General features: G+C 35.5%; 1 protein-coding gene across 16 annotated transcripts in view; it reads left to right on the plus strand.

Annotated features, from left to right (window-relative positions):
- The first annotated feature begins 1,103 nt into the window (after nt 1-1,103).
- The window catches only part of LOC114297128 (uncharacterized), a 119,782-nt gene continuing 103,064 nt past the window's right edge, over nt 1,104-17,821 (plus strand). For 3 of the 16 annotated variants that reach the window (XR_014344438.1, XM_082894609.1, XM_082894611.1), the window contains exons 1-4: nt 1,125-1,557; nt 3,730-3,912; nt 15,680-15,834; nt 16,089-16,281. Coding sequence is in view for 4 of the 16 variants with exons in the window: in XM_082894609.1 (XP_082750735.1) it covers nt 15,728-15,834; nt 16,089-16,281 (300 nt within the window). In the remaining 12 variants the exon portion in view is untranslated. Of the gene's footprint in view, nt 1,558-3,719; nt 3,913-15,679; nt 15,835-16,088; nt 16,282-17,821 lie in introns of all 16 variants that reach the window. The other 13 variants (XR_014344435.1, XR_014344442.1, XR_014344432.1 and 10 more) reach the window with 7 other exon arrangements.

Below are 17,821 nucleotides of genomic sequence, written 5' to 3' on the forward strand. Positions count from 1 at the left end.
GAAGGCTTGAGGAGAAGTCCCTTAGATGTCTCTCCGGACATCTCCTCGGACATCCGTCTGGATATTCGTGAGTGCCCTGTAGCTAAGGAAGAAAAATGCTCAAAAATGACGTAACCGGTTGTCCACCCGAACATCCGGCCGGTCAGCCTCTCGGACGTCTGGCCCGTGCCTTTGCTTTTGTTGCTTTCTTCTGTAATTGATTGACTTTAAATGCAGTGCTATAAAGCCTCCATTTTTGACTTCAAATGATATTGTTTAATTATTTTAGGGCAAATTACACAAATAGTCTCTTCAGTTTGAGACTCGTGTCACTTTGGTCCATGACTTTTCAATTGTAACATATTTGACATTGAATTTTCAATCTTGTTTTAAATAAGGACAATTGAAGGTAACATTGTTTAATTTCAAGGGCAAAATAGTTAATTTAATAAAATATAAACTAATTTGACAAAAATAAATGTCAAAAAAATATTTTTATTTTTTTAAAAATTATTTTTATCCACCAATGAAAAAATTATGTAAAATTGATAAAAATTACATAATTAATTTTACATGATCATCATCCAAACACATAATATTAATTTGGTAAAAAAAAAATGTCTAAAAGATTTATCAATTTTACATAATTTTATTTTTAGTGGGTATAAATAATTTTTAAAAATTCAAACATATTTGTTTGACATTTATTTTTGTCAAATTAGTTTATATTTTATCAAATTGACAATTTTACCCTTGAAAAATCTAATGATATCTTCAATTGTCTTTATTTGGAACAAGATTCAAAATTCAAGATCAAATGTATCACAATTGAAAAGTCAGGACTAAAATAACACAAGTCCCAAACTATAAGGACTATTAATGTAATTCACCTATTATTTTATTATTGAAAAATATTCAAATTTATTATTCAAATTTAAAAATAATTAAAAAGATTATTTTAATAGAATAGGACAAGAATAGAGAATTTGTTGAAGAAGTTGGATGGAAAAATAATTTTTAAAATAAGAAATAAATTTTTTAATAATAATAATTCTTAAAATAGGAAATTTTTTTTAATAATAATAATTCTTAAAATAGGAAATAAATTTTTTAATAATATTTTTGGGTAAAATTTAGGCAAGCTGCTCTTCTTCAATGTGATATGATGTAGCCAATTTTGCTCCGCAGATCCTTCTCCTCTCTTCTCTCTTTCGACCTCTCTCTTTGTTATCTTTACCTTTGCTTTGTCCATCTCTATCTCCACCCGGTCATCCATGCGTCACACTATCTCTCGCGCAGATCCCTCCATCTCTATCTCCACAGATCCTCCCTGCCTCTCTCTTTCCTCTGTTTTATCTCTCTCTAAACCCTAAACCCTTTGGATCTCTCTATATTCGATCCATCTGACAAACCCGAAACCATTGAAATCGACTCCTTCAAATCGTCTTTCAGATGGAGAAGATGAAGACGAAGTACAAACAAACCCTAAGACAAAGCAAGCAGATGAAGAAGATGAACAAGACAAAAGCTTGAGATTGCTGAAATCGTCTGAAATCCATCACGCATCTTCAAATCGAGGTATTTATTTTTTTGAAATCTTCTCTCTGATGATGGAGAATTGCTTAAAATTTGGCACAAGCTTTGGCATTGCCATAATTTGGCAGCCAATATAGCTTTTTGCCAATTGTTGCCAAAATTTGGCAATGCCAGCTCCATTGGCAGCCCACTGTGGATGTTCATATGTATAAATTATTTTGATGGCTTATTACCTTTGATGTTAAACCTTTCATTCTTTGTTATGTAGGCTTATTACTATTATGTACTCATGATCGTTATGTTTATTTATTCCTTTTTTATTTAAAAATTAACAATATTAAACGTCATTAGGTTAAGTCGTGGTAAGTTAACATAATTTCTTAAAATTCTTGTCTATCCTAATTTGTTTCACCAGTAAGAGTTATTTTCTTATTTTACAATGTTTAAATCAAATATCGTTAGGTTAAGTGCTGTTATGTTAATTTAAAATTTTAAAATACATGCCAATCCTTATTATTTTACCAATTTTAAAAACTGACAATAATATTTATGGTCATTGTACATGCAGGAGACAAACAATTCAATGATTGTAAATTTTATTTTACGCAATTAGAGTCCACTTTTTATTGATATCTTATATTTGTTATAAAAATGTTACAAAAGTACATAGTAATTTAACACAAACATGGTTCTTTCTAGATAAAAATTCTTAAGATATAAAAAGAGTTGATTTACTCATAAAACTGTGAAAAGAGGGGGCCAATCTTTGTATACTCTCATGATGTGGCATTTTGAAAATGTAAGTATTTAGAGTGGCACGTAAGCACCGATTAGTTGAGAGTAAAAGATTTGGGTTAAACTTTACTTTTATTACTGTACATTAGACGAGGTTAAGAAAGAAAGACAAAGTAATTTTGTATTATTACGTATATGTCTGCTCAAAGCCTTTTAGGTAAAGGGTGACATATGGATGGGTTGGGTTGGGTCAGGTGAAGATGGGTGTTGTGTTTAAATGGATTAACCCTGAACCTGCCTAATTAGCAAACAAGTTATACTTGGACAGATTTAGCTGTACACAGGTCGTGCACATGGACCCATTTTGATCAGTTTAATTACTCATCTCTGCCAAGAACCATTTTTAGCTGACCATTTTATGAGTATCTTTTTTTGGATCCAATCCATTTTCGTGGCCCGACCCATTGGCCAAGATTTGTTTTCCCATTCCTTGGTACAATTGTTCTAGTGGCTAGCCTGTTGAACACTATAATTACAAGTGGGTGGTTTAATTAAAAATTCCTAGTGAACAGAAAAGCAGAAACTTTTTCTCTTGTTCTTGGTCTTAAACGTTTAAGTAAATAAAAAGTATTACTGCTGTGAGGTCAACCTTGTTTTTGTTTTAAGCAATATGCGGCCCAAAGTTCAATTGTTACACTCATGTGATGAACCAAATAGACACTGTTTCACACATGTGGTGTTCTCACTGGCTAAGTCTTATGGAGGGTTCCTGAATGTCCATCATAAAGATGCTGAATAAACAAATAGAATCCAATTATTTATTTATTATTTTTATTTTTTTATACATCAATTGGGGTTGGATGTTAGTTGTTAAGGGAAGGGGAACCACAAAGAGTGTCAAACTCTTCCCCATAAGATTTGAATTCAAAACCTCACACTACAAAGTGGTGTTGCACAATCACAAGGCCAAGGCTGTTGTTAACTAGAAACTAATTTAGTGCATTGATTTCTTCTTTTTGGTAATTTCAAGTTAAACAATTTGGTTTTGACGTAGGACCAAGTGCTTTGGAATCACTATAATACTAGATCTAATACTAAACCTATGAAGCACGGGTACTCTAAAAATGTTGCCGTACAAGTACCGGGTACTTCTCGGGTGGGGGTACATGTACCGGTACGGCTGCACGCGTACCGGGTACGCAAAAAACGCACCGGGTACGTTTTATATGGTTAGTATACTAATGGGTACGCCATGGGTACACCACAGGTATGCCATGGGTATGTTTTGGGTACTCCGGTGTAAAAAATGAGATTTTTTTATAAATTAAAGGGTACCGGAGCAGTTTTTTATGTCTATTTTAAAGAATTATAAAAATCTGGGGTTCTTTTGTAATAAATAAAACATAAATAAAAAATGAAACCAAATAAAATTAGGGTTCTTTATTCACTCTATCATTCAATCATCTCAGCTCCTTCTAGATCTCATTCCGAAATACTCCAAGGTTGAAGAACTTCGAAGGTGCTAGGGTTCCATGTCTATTCGATCATCTCCTTCCAGAAATACTCCCAAGAGAGTTTGAAGAACACTTCGAAGGTGCGATTGAAAGGTTTAATCGAAGGTGCTGCTGATTGATTCTCTCATTCGAAGGTGCAATTGAAGAGGTAAGTTCATCTTCGATTCTTTCCCCTTTTCTTCTTCGATTCTTTATCCTCTTTCTTTCATTTTTTTTTTCCAGATTTTTGTGCTGTTTCTTCGTTGCAAACGATCGATTCTTCTTTTCTCTTTGGTTTTCTCTTTCTTTGATCCTTCATTTTCTTCATCTTCTTCATCATTTTTCTTGAACTTTTTTTTTTTTTTTTTTTTTTTTTTTTTCTGATATATGCCAGATTTTTGAACTAAAATCTGTCCAGATTTTTGAACTAAGATTTGTCCTTATTTTGTTTTTCTTTTGATATATGTCCAGCTTTTTGAACTTGAACTAAGATCTGTCCTTATATATATATATGTATATTTTTTTTCTGATATATGTCCAGTTATTTGAACTAAAATCTGTCCAGATTTGTTGAATTAAGATCTGTCCTTATTTTTTTAATTTTTTTTTTCCTGATGTATGTCATATATATATGCAATATGATATTGGTTGTAAAGCTTGACGACAAATTAAAATCCCTTGACACCTTAAATTCTCTTTCGTGGCCGTTTATTTTGAGGGGGAGGGATGGGGGTTTTGTAACTGAAAAACAGAGCATTAATTTGTGATGCATAACCATTGGTTTTGAGTTAAGTTAATTTTTCTGTTTGCAATGCTTGATGTTGTGGGTGGATATGATCGATTCTTCTTTTCTCTTTAGTTTTGATATTTAATTTTAATTTGTAGGTTGGATCCTTTAACCATAATTATAAAAAAAATAAAAAAAAATATCGGCGTACCGCAACCGTACCCGTATCATATTTTTTTGGGGTTTTCCGTATCGGCGTACCCGCAATCGTACCCCCACCCGTCCCCGCACCCACACCCGTGCTTCCTAGTACTAAACTCATGTAGGGAAGATTAGGAAACTTACAGAAATGCTCATCGCAGCTGGGGTTTATGGCTGATTAAGTAATGAAAAGTTAGGTAGCTTACCGAGTTAAAATCAATGCTACAATTGGTTTGATTTCAAACTGTGAGCTTGTTGGATTTTGTACTATTTTACGTGTTTGGGGTTGCGTTCAAAATGTCAAAAGGTCGGGGAAAGAGTTCTGTTTCGTTGGTGTTTTAATCATTTAATAGGGGCCCTTTTTGAAAGCTTTGATGATTTAACTCCTAAAAAATAGCCTGGCTTTCATGAGCAAGGAGAAGGATTCATAGGAACAAGATGGAGAATATTTTAGGTTTCTATCTGAGTTTATTCCTTCAGAGCTGCACCTGAAGCAAGGTTGCCATACATTATACAGAGTTCCAAATTTTCTCAAAAAAATTTGGAAATCAATTCTATTGATTAGACTTATTGACATGCATGTACCATATGTAGGTTGTTGGGTTCTAATTCAACTTGGTCTGAAACTTAAGAAATAGAAACTGAGGCCCTTTGACTTGTTGAAAAAATCTAGATCATATAAATTCTCCATAAAACCATAACTTAGCATACAATACAACCCATGGACCAAAACCATAGCCCCTGTCAAGTGAATTTTGAAAATTAGCAAATGATCCCTAACATTTAAATCTAAGAAAGGCAAAGTTTTTAAAGGTGAATGCGTAATGTGAGGCGTTTTATCCCTCATGAGGTGAGGCGTAAGCATTTCAAATTCTGAATTTTTATATTTAGTAAATATTTTAAAACAAAAAATAAATACATCAAAATTAAATATAAAGGTGTAAATACTTTTATGCTCAAGGCTCATTGCAGAGAATGAAGCTTTGCTTTATTAAAAGTGAAATTGGTATTCTTAGTTTTGGTGATTGCGCTTCTCACTGAGCATTAACTTTGTGTTTTTTCTTGATTAGTCATGCTTAATTTTTCCTATGAAATATAGTTGTAAAATGGTTCTTTTTTATTTTTTGTATTTAAACCATCTACTAGAGTAAGTTTAGTAAGACCCTAAGACAAACTCTTCATATGTGTACTCCTCACATGCTTATGCGTAAAAGACGTATAAGGCGCAGCTAAAACGCATGTCTCAGACTATGTGCACAAGCCTTTGGGGAGTAAAGCCTAAGAATCAAAGCCTTGAGGCGTTTTTCGTTAGCCTCGCCTCGAGGCGAGCATTGAGGCAGGCTTCAGTAAAGCCTTTTAAAGGTAATAAAAGATAAATAAAATTGCACAATAGGCTATTGAGCTACTATAAAAAGTAGAGGTGCGCAAATGAATAGATGAACTTGCAAACTGAACCAATCAGGTCTTCATAGTTGGGCTTGTTCGTTATGGGACAATTCTCCATTTGGTTTTGGATCCAAAAATTCCCATGATTGACGCTGTCGTTTTAGTTCTTGGTTTAGGGCTCAAGTAATGTGGAACAACTTGAGAACTAACCCCATGTATATATAATATAATATTTATTATAGATGTAAATTTTCTTGATTTGTCTTGATTACCTTGGCTTTAACAATGTACAAAAATCATTTGCATAGCATGTGTTGTTGACTTTATGTTTGAGTATTTACAAAAATTTTAGTGGACAATTGAAGTGTTATAAAATGCGAGTAGAACTATGGGAGCCTGAAGATTTTCAGTTTTGATTAGTTGTATTCCGTTCATTCATTGGTTTGGTTCTAGGTTTGGAATTTCCATAACTCACTAGGTTCATTTGGTTTTGGGTCTAGAACTAACCCAACTTAACCCAACCCAACCAACCCATGCTCACCCCTACTAAAATTTTAAGTGGAGACTTAAAATTCAAATTAGAAATTATTAGATGAAGTCTCAAGTATATTGTTTCTATATATTTATTGGATGTCTCTTAAACTTAATTTCAAAGAGTTTGACCATGTATTTTGCGGACTTTATGGTTAGGGATTTCTAAACTTTTTAGTGGGCAACTAAATATTTAATTCAAGTGGAACTGTTGGTCAACATGAAGCAACCTGAGTTTTTCATTTTGGGTGGAATGAGTTCCATTCATTGTTCCGTTTGGTGGTGTGTCCAAAATTCCCATAACCAACAAGGCCTGTTTGATTCTCGGTCTGGCATTGACCCAACTGAATCGAAATTATTAAATGAAGTTTCGGGTACTTGCATACAAAATTTTAGAATTGCCATTTTTTTGTTAACATGCCCGACTTCATTCTCCGCCAAATTATGAGAAAGCTTGCCTTCAATGTAGTATTCTAGGAATAAAGAAAATAAATAAAAAGGAATCATGGCTTTTATTCTTGGAAGATTGAAATTCCTTTTTCGGTTTTTTTAAGTTAGTTTAAAATTTTTTATTTTTTATTTTTTTGTTAACTCATTACTTCTTTTGTTTTGTTTTTTATTTTTTTTAATAGTCCACTTCATTTTTAATAGAGGCACAAGATAGTCTTGACGATGGTGCTTTAACTATATTTGAGATCGATGGTGTTAGGAAGAGATATCGGCTCAATTGTTTTCATATAGTGGTTGAAGTAGAAATACTGTACAATAAAATGATGGAACATCCGAACAGTCATATATACACTCCTCTTCCAATTTTCTAAGTCAAGGAGGACAGTGGCAACGAGTGTACGGAAGAATTGCATTTTGTTGCCATACCTCGAAGGGGAGTTACAATTGAAGATTTTTTGAAAACATCGTCAAATAGAGATTCACTCTTTGATTCTCTCCATTCAGATTAATATAAGAAACTAATGAAAGAGATTATCAAAGTTGTTATTCATCTAAAGGACATAAGTGATTTAATAATCAAATTAGGTCTTCAAACTGTCACAGTATTACATGACAGACAATTTTCTCAACATTGTATTGCCAAATTTTTTGGTGTCAAAATTTTCAGTAAGTTGAAATGCTGCTAGTAAAAATGATTTATTTATTTACTTATTTATTTATTCTTATGGAATTTTTATCTTTATGTATTGTAATATAGGAGAGCAAAATAAGGTGTTAGGTTTTTGTAATTGGCAATCCTGTTTGATAAAATTCTTTTCAGTTGTAATTTTATTTGATCTTTTATTTGAGTGAGGCTGTGAGTATTTAGATGCGATTCCAACCTGAATTGTGCTTATGCAGAGGAGTTTATAATCTTAATCCTATCATGTTTGCCACTTTGCTGACTATGTCACGACCTTTTAGAAGTTTCACTCGCCTGCAAAAGTACTGGAAGTTGTTTTTTTCTGCTCGAGCAACCATTCCTGTGTTCGAGCATAAACCCTGTTTAGTCTCACGCGTTTTAGGCACTCTGCTCAAGCAGCCATTCTTGCCGTCGAGCGGAGATCGCGGATCTGTTTGCTATAAAAGCTGTGGTTTAGTCAGATGTTAGGGTACGGCTTCCAGATCTTCTTTTTAGGTATTAGGGTTTTCTTCTGGAGCTTCTTTGCTTGTTTCCTTTGATATCTGTGAGAGTTTAATTATGAATTGAGTGGATTATGTCAAAGGGTTTGTTTAGTTTGTTTTATTCACTCAGCAGCATCGATATCAGTCTTCGTCCTCGTATAGATCAATTTGATAAATGCTAACAACTTTGATGAGGGAGTTATTACCTTATGAAAAATCTAAAATCCCGGATATATTGATTTGTGATTATGTACTAATTTTAAACAGTAAATAACAATCTCAATCAAACAATCAAAGACAAATTGACACAACAATTTTACGTGAAAAAATCACAATTGGAGCGCCTCCAACTGTGATAAAAAATCACGGGCCAAGGCCACAAAACAATTCACTAAGAAGGCACAAATGAATTACACAAGTGTACTCTCAATTTCCTAATGAATTCACGCTTGAATTGAACCGACCCCTATGTGCCTCTTCCAGCCCGTCTTCACCTCGGAATTGTCTTGCCCAACGTTGAATCCACAACACCGATGTCGAATCCACGACGATGAGCCACTCCGGAATCCACTAAAGCTTCAGGTTTATGTTCCACGGAACCCACCAATGCCGATATTAAATTTGTTGGCATTTATCATATTGATCTATACGGGGACAAAGATTGATATCGATGCTGCTGAGTGAATAAAACAAACTAAACAAACCCTTTGATATAATCCACTTAATTCATGATTAAACTCTCACAAATATCAAAGGAAACAAGCAAAAAAGTTCCAGAAGAAAACCCTAATACCTAAGAAGAAGATCTGGAAGCTGTACCCTAAAACCTGATTGAACCGCAACTTTTATAGCAAACAGATCTGCGATCTCTGTTCGAGCGCAAGAATGGCCGGTCGAGCAGAGTGACTAAAACGCGTGAGACTAAACAGGGTCTACGCTCGAGCACAAGAATGGCTGCTCGAGCGGAAAAAAACAACTCCCAGTACTTTTGCAAGCGAGTGAAACTTCTGAAAGGTCGTGACATAGTCAGCGAAGTGGCAAACATGATAGGATTAAGATCATAAACTCTGCTACATAGGCACAATTCAGGTTAGATTCGCATCTAAATACTCATAGCCTCATTGAAATAAAAGATCAATTAAAATTACAACTGAAAAGAATTTTATCAAACAAGATTGCCAATTACAAAAATCTAATATCTTGTTTTGCTTTCCTATATAATAGTACATAAAGATAAAAATTAAATCCACAAGAATAAATAAATAAGTAAATAAATAAATCATTTTTACTAGCAGAATTTCAACTTACTGAAAATTTTGCCACAAAAAAATTTGGCAATACAATGTTGAGGAAATTGTCTGTCATGTAATAATGTGACAGTTTGAAGATCTAATTTGATTGCTAAATCACTTATGCCCTTTAGATGAATAACAATTTTGATAATCTCCTTCATTAGTTTCTTATATTGATCCGAATGGAGGGAATCAAAGAGTGAATCTCTATTTGACGATGTTTTCAAAAAATCTTCAATTGTAACTCCCCTTTGAAGTATGGCAACAAAATGCAATTCTTCCTTACACTCGTTGCCACTGTCCTCCTTGACTTGGGAAATTGGAAGAGGGGTGTATATATGACTGTTCGGATGTTCCATGATTTTATTGTACAGCATTTCTACTTCAACCACTATATGAAAATGATTGAGCCGATATCTCTTCCTAACACCATCGATCTCAAATATAGTTAAAGCACCATCGTCAAGACTATCTTGTGCCTCTATTAAAAATGAAGTGGACTATTAAAAAAAATAAAAAACAAAACAAAAGAAGTAATGAGTTAACAAAAAAATAAAAAATAAAAAATTTTAAACTAACTTATAAGTTATTCTTTGTATGAAATATGTTATAGCTATAGGGAACCGTAGGAGCTTGGACATTCTCTTTTTGCCAGCTACATGTCACGGCCTTGGTTATTTCCAAGTTATCCGCGTGGCTCCGAGACAATCACAAGTCTTACTTGGTGATGCTAAGTCGGTCTAACTCACAAATTTGCAAGAAAAGCATGTAAGAAGACAAAAAGAGTTTGAGAGAATGTCTTTGTATTCACTTTAAAGGGACTCGGTACAATTCTTGGATTGATTGGAACAAATGAGCGCCTCTCCTATTTATAGGCTTCTTAAGAGCATTCTAGAACACACAAGAAAGTGTCATGTAGAAGCTTCCCATGGAAGCCTTCTTACTAGCTACAAGAACATTCTAGAATGTCTTCTAGAAATATCTATATAAATATCTACAAGTCTAGTTATATGTACAAGTATGATCTACTTCCAAAATCAATTTAAGACCAAATAAGAATAATAAATAATACCCACTCATGGGCAACCCCTATTAACTCATATCAACAAATATGAAAATTGTCAAAATACCCCTAACCTAAAAATCCTAGAAAATATAAACTAATAATAAAATAGGACTATAATAATACTAAAACATGATTATGAAGGGTTCCTATCGGTTTTTCATTTTTCTTTGAAATCATGCCAATTTTCAAATATCGCCACTTTTTTGAATTTACTCTTTATTGAGTTTCTTATATTCTGCATCACATCTCTTTATATATTTTTTAAAAAGAATTATACATTACATTATTCTTAAGAATTATACGTTGTTTTTAAGAATATAAGATATTTATGTCAAATTCTCAAACTTTGAAAATCAAACATTAGCAAATGTCAAAGTTTTGGTCTCATGTTTATATTTTTAGTGATAGACATGACCGATAAGTGACGACACGTCGTGAAATGAGTGTCAAACATGTGTCCAAAATTAATATTTTTAATTTTAATCAAGGACATGTAAAAAATAGTATTGAACACGTGTCTAAGAGTGTCGGTGTCCGAAATGGACACATCTGCTTCTTAGAAGTGTTCGTTCGTGCTTCTTAGAACTGTGTGTTTGTGCTTCTTAGCTTATCCCACAAGCATTTTTACAGCCCTAACAAGACAACGGAGAGGAGACCAAATTTGCTTCGCTCGCCCCATCTCAACCCACCCTGTGCCAATTATATTTAATTACATGACCTTTGTATGTATATCCATCCACATATGAATTTGATTTGTTAAATTTAGTAAGAGTAAAATAGTAAAACACTCATGTGTTTCTCAGTTTTTCTTTTCTCACCTTTTTAACTCGTCTTTAATCTTTTTAACTCTTATTACTCATCAATCTTTGTCCCTCTTATACTACATCATCTCCCTCATTAGTATAATTCCTCTGAAGGGTGACAAATTACTTGCCAACCCCTTGCTCCTGACCCATCCTCGCCACTGCTTCGATGTTTCCCACCCCAACAAGGAACGGGGTGGGGATGGGGCCCTTCAAACCTTGCCTGTCTTGTTGTCATTCCTAATTGGAAACCTTGCCTTTGTAGACAAAAAACTTTCTTCTTGTTATTAAAATGCTTTTATTTCTTGGATGTTTTATGTTGGTTGGGGTTGAGGGTTGCGCTGCTATGGGACAAGATGGCAATGATAATTTCATCTGGGAATGCACTTAGCTGATCCTCAATGTAATTGCTCTTCTTGCAACGCTAATCATTGAAAACAAAAGCTAGTGACACACTTTGTTCCAACATATCAAACATTACTATGAAAAATAAAAATAACAAAATTCAAACCCATCATGCAACATAGAGAAACAATTTTGTTTCTGGCAACGGACCACAACGCCTACCCATGTTTCTTCCCATGAATTCCCCTGGTGCTCTTGCTGGAGGTCTGAAATAGGGTTGGTTTCGTATTTGATCCAGGACTTTATGGATGGGGATTCGGAACACCGTCGCCACTGCCTGTTTGCCCTTCAATTCTGTTTCTTGTTTGGGTGGTCCGTTGTTACCTCGGCCTCGCTTCGGCGAGCCGTTTGCTTTCTCCTGCTTTGTCTCTTTGTTTCCCGATGTGTCTTCCTCGGCTCTGGCGTATTTCTCGATTCTTGCCATGAGCTCTTCCATGCTTTTTGGCAGTGTTTTTGCCAAAGACTTCCGTAGTGGGCAGTCATCTTTCAGGCCGTTCTTGAAAGATACGACCGCCACTTCTTGGTTGCATTCGGGTATTCGATTGAACACCTCGTAGTATCTCTTCGCGTAGGCCTAAGGCCTTCTTCTTTGGTGATTCTTAAAGCCATCAGGGCGTCGACCCTCAAGGGCTGTAGTTTGTTTGTTACAAACCTGGCTACAAACATCTCGGCCAGGCCTTCCCATGTCTTTACGCTTCCCTTTGGCAGCTTATGGAACCAATCGGATGCTATTTCCCCAAAGAATGAGGGAAATACTTTACAGAGCAATGGTTCGTTCCCACTGTATAACGCCATTGAGTTCAGGTATAGTCCAACAATGAAGTTGGGGTCTGACTTACCATCATAAATTTGGAACCTCGGCATACTGAATCTCTTTGGTGCTTCAAATTTGTCTAGTTCCACCGAGAATTGTGTCGTCGGCTTAATTGGGGAAGTTACCTCGGCTTCAACATTCTGTTGCCTCCTCTTGAGGTAATCTCTTAGGTCCTCTTTACTCCTTCCTGGAGCTCGGCTATCTTTTGATTTCAATTTCTTCGGCACGCTGCTTTCGGCCTCGTGGTGGGGTCGTTTTGATCTCTCTCCATGTGTTGTGTCAAAGCAAAGTGCTTGCCTTTGAATATGGCGATGTTCTTTGGGCTCTGGATCCTTCGCGTGATACGTCCTTTGGGACTCTTCTTGTCTCGGCTCTTCTCGTCCGCCTTCCCTGGAAGGTCGGTGAGAGTGGCTTCCACTCCTAGTGTGCTGAGGGGCTTCGAGAATTGCTCTTCTTTCTCCCTTCTGGGTATTAATTGCTGGCATCGGCGTATCTTGCAGCGGGTATGGTGGCTGCATTACATTATTTTGCATCATGAAGTTGACGACCGACTGTAGGTCTGCCAACTTGTTTGCCAATTCTTTTACTTCCTCATCCCTCCGTAGGCACCTATCCCTCCATACCTGAAGATTATCTTCGTTATAGTACTGGCCTTGGTCTGTTTTCTTTGAAGTGTTCCCTTCCTGGCCGACGTCTTTCTCGACGTGGCCTTGGTCATGAATTCTTGCATTATGGCTGTCTCCTTCTACATCAAGGTCGATTGGTCTGCCACTCCCAGCAGGAGTGTTGCCCCCAATGTTTTCCCTCTGTTCGTTACTGGCCATCTATTCTTCTAAGATTCCCACAGACGGCGCCAAATTGTATGGGTAATTTTCTTACCACACTGCCCGCCTAGTAATCAGCTGGAGAGCACCGGTAGAGTAGATGGCTTTAGTAACCTGAAACAGAAAGAAAAAGGCTCCGGTGGTGGCTCTTCCACCCGGGGGCACTCCGACGATCAAGTCAGTATATCTCTCAAAGATAATCAAGTGCTAAACTCACAAGCTTGAGTATAAAACTGTGTACCTTAGACCCATGGGGGTGCCTCTCTTTTATAGTTTACTCAATCCAAGTCCTACTAGAAGCCCGACTTCTATGGACTCCAATTTAATACTTACTTTGGATTCTTCAAGAGATAAAGATAAACTCCATAAGAGCTTTATCCTTATCTTGCCTAAGTCTCCTCTTTGTCTTAGGACTCTTGTCCCTTATCCGCTTATCTCGGATTCTGATATCTTCGGAGATAACCTCGGCAACTCCGAGATCACCTCGGCGTAATTTCCACGACATGTGGCACCTCGGCCAAACACGTCGGCGTCGCCATGCCACGTGTTGGTACCCAAGAAATATATCCCCACAATAATAATAATAATAATAATAAAGTTTAGCGATAATGTAAGTGGTTAAAAAGACAGCTCATAGCAAACTTTGAAAGCTTAACTTTAGGTTCAATGGCATAAAAAAGTCTTTATGTTATGGTTATCAATTAATCGGACAATCCACATCAAATTCTTTTAGTTTTAAATTGATTGAAATTAACGTTTCAATTTGAAATATGTTATAAATGCAAGCTAAGTTTTGGTAATTTGGTTTATTAGCTTGGCTAAACCACTTTTAGGTCTTGTTTGTTTGGCGAATTAGGTTAGATGAGATTATGAGTACGGTAAGATTGAATGGGGAGATTATTAGTGTAGTGATATTAGATTGGAGATATAAAATAAAGTGTATTTGTTTGTAACTAGTGGGGTGGTATTAATTAGTTAGGACTAAATTTATAAAATACCTAAAAATCCTCATCTATAATTTTGTTGTTTTTGTAAAGTGGAGAGCAAAATGATAATTTAGCTATCAATTTAAGTGAAGGGACTAGCTATCCCAACCCTTTTTTGAAAATGCTAATCCCACCATAAGAGGGGATTAATATTCTCATGAAATTACTAATCCCATTATATTTTATTACACCCAAATATAGATTTAATGAATCCCACAAAAGTTGATTTACTCATAAAATTGTGAAAAGAGGGGGCCAATCTTTGTATACTCTCATGATGTGGCATTTTGAAAATGTAAGTATTTAGAGTGGCATGTAAGCACCGATTAGTTGAGAGTAAAAGATTTGGGTTAAACTTTACTTTTATTACTGTACATTAGACGGGGTTAAGAAAGAAAGACAAAGTAATTTTGTATTATTACGTATATGTCTGCTCAAAGCCTTTTAGGTAAAGGGTGACATATGGATGGGTTGGGTTGGGTCAGGTGAAGATGGGTCTTGTGGTTAAATGGATTAACCCTGAACCTGCCCAATTAGCAAACAAGTTATACTTGGACAGATTTAGCTGTACACAGGTCGGGCACATGGACCCATTTTGATCAGTTTAATTACTTATCTCTGCCAAGAACCATTTTTAGCTGATCATTTTATGAGTATCTTTTTTTGGATCCAATCCATTTTCGTGGCCCGACCCATTGGCCAAGATTTGTTTTCCCATTCCTTGGTACAATTGTTGTTGTGGCTAGCCTGTTGAACACTATAATTACAAGTGGGTGGTTTAATTAAAAATTTCTAGTGAACAGAATAGCAGAAACTTTTTCTCTTGTTCTTGGTCTTAAACGTTTAAGTAAATAAAAAGTATTACTGCTGTGAGGTCAACCTTGTTTTTGTTTTAAGCAATATGCGGCCCAAAGTTCAATTGTTACACTCATGTGATGAACCAAATAGACACTGTTTCACACATGTGGTGTTCTCACTGGCTAAGTCTTATGGAGGGTTCCTGAATGTCCATCATAAAGATGCTGAATAAACAAATAGAATCCAATTATTTATTTATTATTTTTATTTTTTTATACATCAATTGGGGTTGGATGCTAGTTGTTAAGGGAAGGGGGAACCACGAAGAGTGTCAAACTCTTCCCCATAAGATTTTGAATTCAAAACCTCACACTACAAAGTGGTGCAGCACAATCACAAGGCCAAGGCCGTTGTTAACTAGAAACTAATTTAGTGCATTGATTTCTTCTTTTTGGTAATTTCAAGTTAAACAATTTGGTTTTGATGTAGGACCAAGTGCTTTGGAATCACTATAATACTAGATCTAATATAAAACCTATGAAGCACGGGTACTCCAAAAATGTTGCCGTACAAGTACCAGATACTTCTCTGGTGCGGGTACGCGTACCGGTAAGGCTGCACGCGTATTGGGTACGCCAAAACAGGTATGTTTTATACAGTTAGTATACTGATGGGTACGCCATGGGCACACCACGGGTACGCCATTGGTACGTTTTGGGTACTCCGGGGTAAAAAATGAGATTTTTTTATAAATTAAAGGGTACCGGAGCAATTTTTTATGTCTATTTTAAAGAATTATAAAAATCTGGGGTTCTTTTGTAATAAATAAAACATAAATAAAACATGAAACCATATAAAATTAGGGTTCTTTATTCTCTCTATCATTCTATCATCTCAGCTCCTTCCAGATCTCATTTCGAAATACTCCGAGGCTGAAGAACTTCGAAGGTGCTAGGGTTCCATGTCTATTCAATTATCTCCTTCCAGAAATACTCCCAAGAGAGTCTGAAGAACACTTCGAAGGTGCGATTGAAAGGTTTAATCGAAGGTGCTGCCGATTGATTCTCTCATTCGAAGGTGCGATTGAAGAGGTAAGTTCATCTTCGATTCTTTCCCCTTTTCTTCTTCGATTCTTTATCCTCTTTCTTTCATTTTTTTTTTCAGATTTTTGTGCTGTTTCTTCGCTGCAAACCATCGATTCTTCTTTTCTCTTTGGTTTTCTCTTTCTTTGATCCTTCATCTTCTTCTTCATTTTTCTTGAACCTTTTTTTTTTTTTTTTCTGATATATGTCCAGATTTTTGAACTAAAATCTGTCCAGATTTTTGAACTAAGATTTGTCCTTATTTTTTTTCTTCTTCTGATATATGTCCAGATTTTTGAACTTGAACTAAGATCTGTCCTTATATATATATATATTTTTTTTTTTCTGATATATGTCTAGATATTTGAACTAAAATCTGTCCAGATTTGTTGAACTAAGATCTGTCCTTATTTTAAATTTTTTTTTTTCTGATATATGTCATATATATATGCAATATGATATTGGTTGTAAAGCTTGACGACAAATTAAAATCCCTTGACACCTTAAATTCTCTTTCGTAGCAGTTTATTTTGAGGGGGAGGGATGGGGGTTATGTAACTGAAAAACAGAGCATTAATTTGTGATGCATAACCATTGGTTTTGAGTTAAGTTAAGTTATCTGTTTGCAATGCTTGATGTTGTGGGTAGATATGATCGATTCTTCTTTTCTCTTTAGTTTCGATATTTAATTTTAATTTGTAGGTTGGATCCTTTAACCATAATTATAAAAAAAATAAAAAAAAATATCGGCGTACCGCAACCGTACCCGTATCATATTTTTTTGGGGTTTTCCGTATCGGCGTACCCGCAATCGTACCCCCACCCGTCCCCGCACCCGCACCCGTGCTTCCTAGTACTAAACTCATGTAGGGAAGATTAGGAAACTTACAGAAATGCTCATCGCAGCTGGGGTTTATGGCTGATTAAGTAATGAAAAGTTAGGTAGCTTACCGAGTTAAAATCAATGCTACAATTGGTTTGATTTCAAACTGTGAGCTTGTTGGATTTTGTACTATTTTACGTGTTTGGGGTTGCGTTCAAAATGTCAAAAGGTCGGGGAAAGAGTTCTGTTTCGTTGGTGTTTTAATCATTTAATAGGGGCCCTTTTTGAAAGCTTTGATGATTTAACTCCTAAAAAATAGCCTGGCTTTCATGAGCAAGGAGAAGGATTCATAGGAACAAGATGGAGAATATTTTAGGTTTCTATCTGAGTTTATTCCTTCAGAGCTGCACCTGAAGCAAGGTTGCCATACATTATACAGAGTTCCAAATTTTCTCAAAAAAATTTGGAAATCAATTCTATTGATTAGACTTATTGACATGCATGTACCATATGTAGGTTGTTGGGTTCTAATTCAACTTGGTCTGAAACTTAAGAAATAGAAACTGAGGCCCTTTGACTTGTTGAAAAAATCTAGATCATATAAATTCTCCATAAAACCATAACTTAGCATACAATACAACCCATGGACCAAAACCATAGCCCCTGTCAAGTGAATTTTGAAAATTAGCAAATGATCCCTAACATTTAATCTAAGAAAGGCAATGT

The sequence above is a fragment of the Camellia sinensis genome, chromosome 11 (assembly GCF_055761805.1).
Source record: "Camellia sinensis isolate YWXY chromosome 11, ASM5576180v1, whole genome shotgun sequence".
In the NCBI taxonomy this organism is placed as follows: Eukaryota; Viridiplantae; Streptophyta; class Magnoliopsida; order Ericales; family Theaceae; genus Camellia; species Camellia sinensis.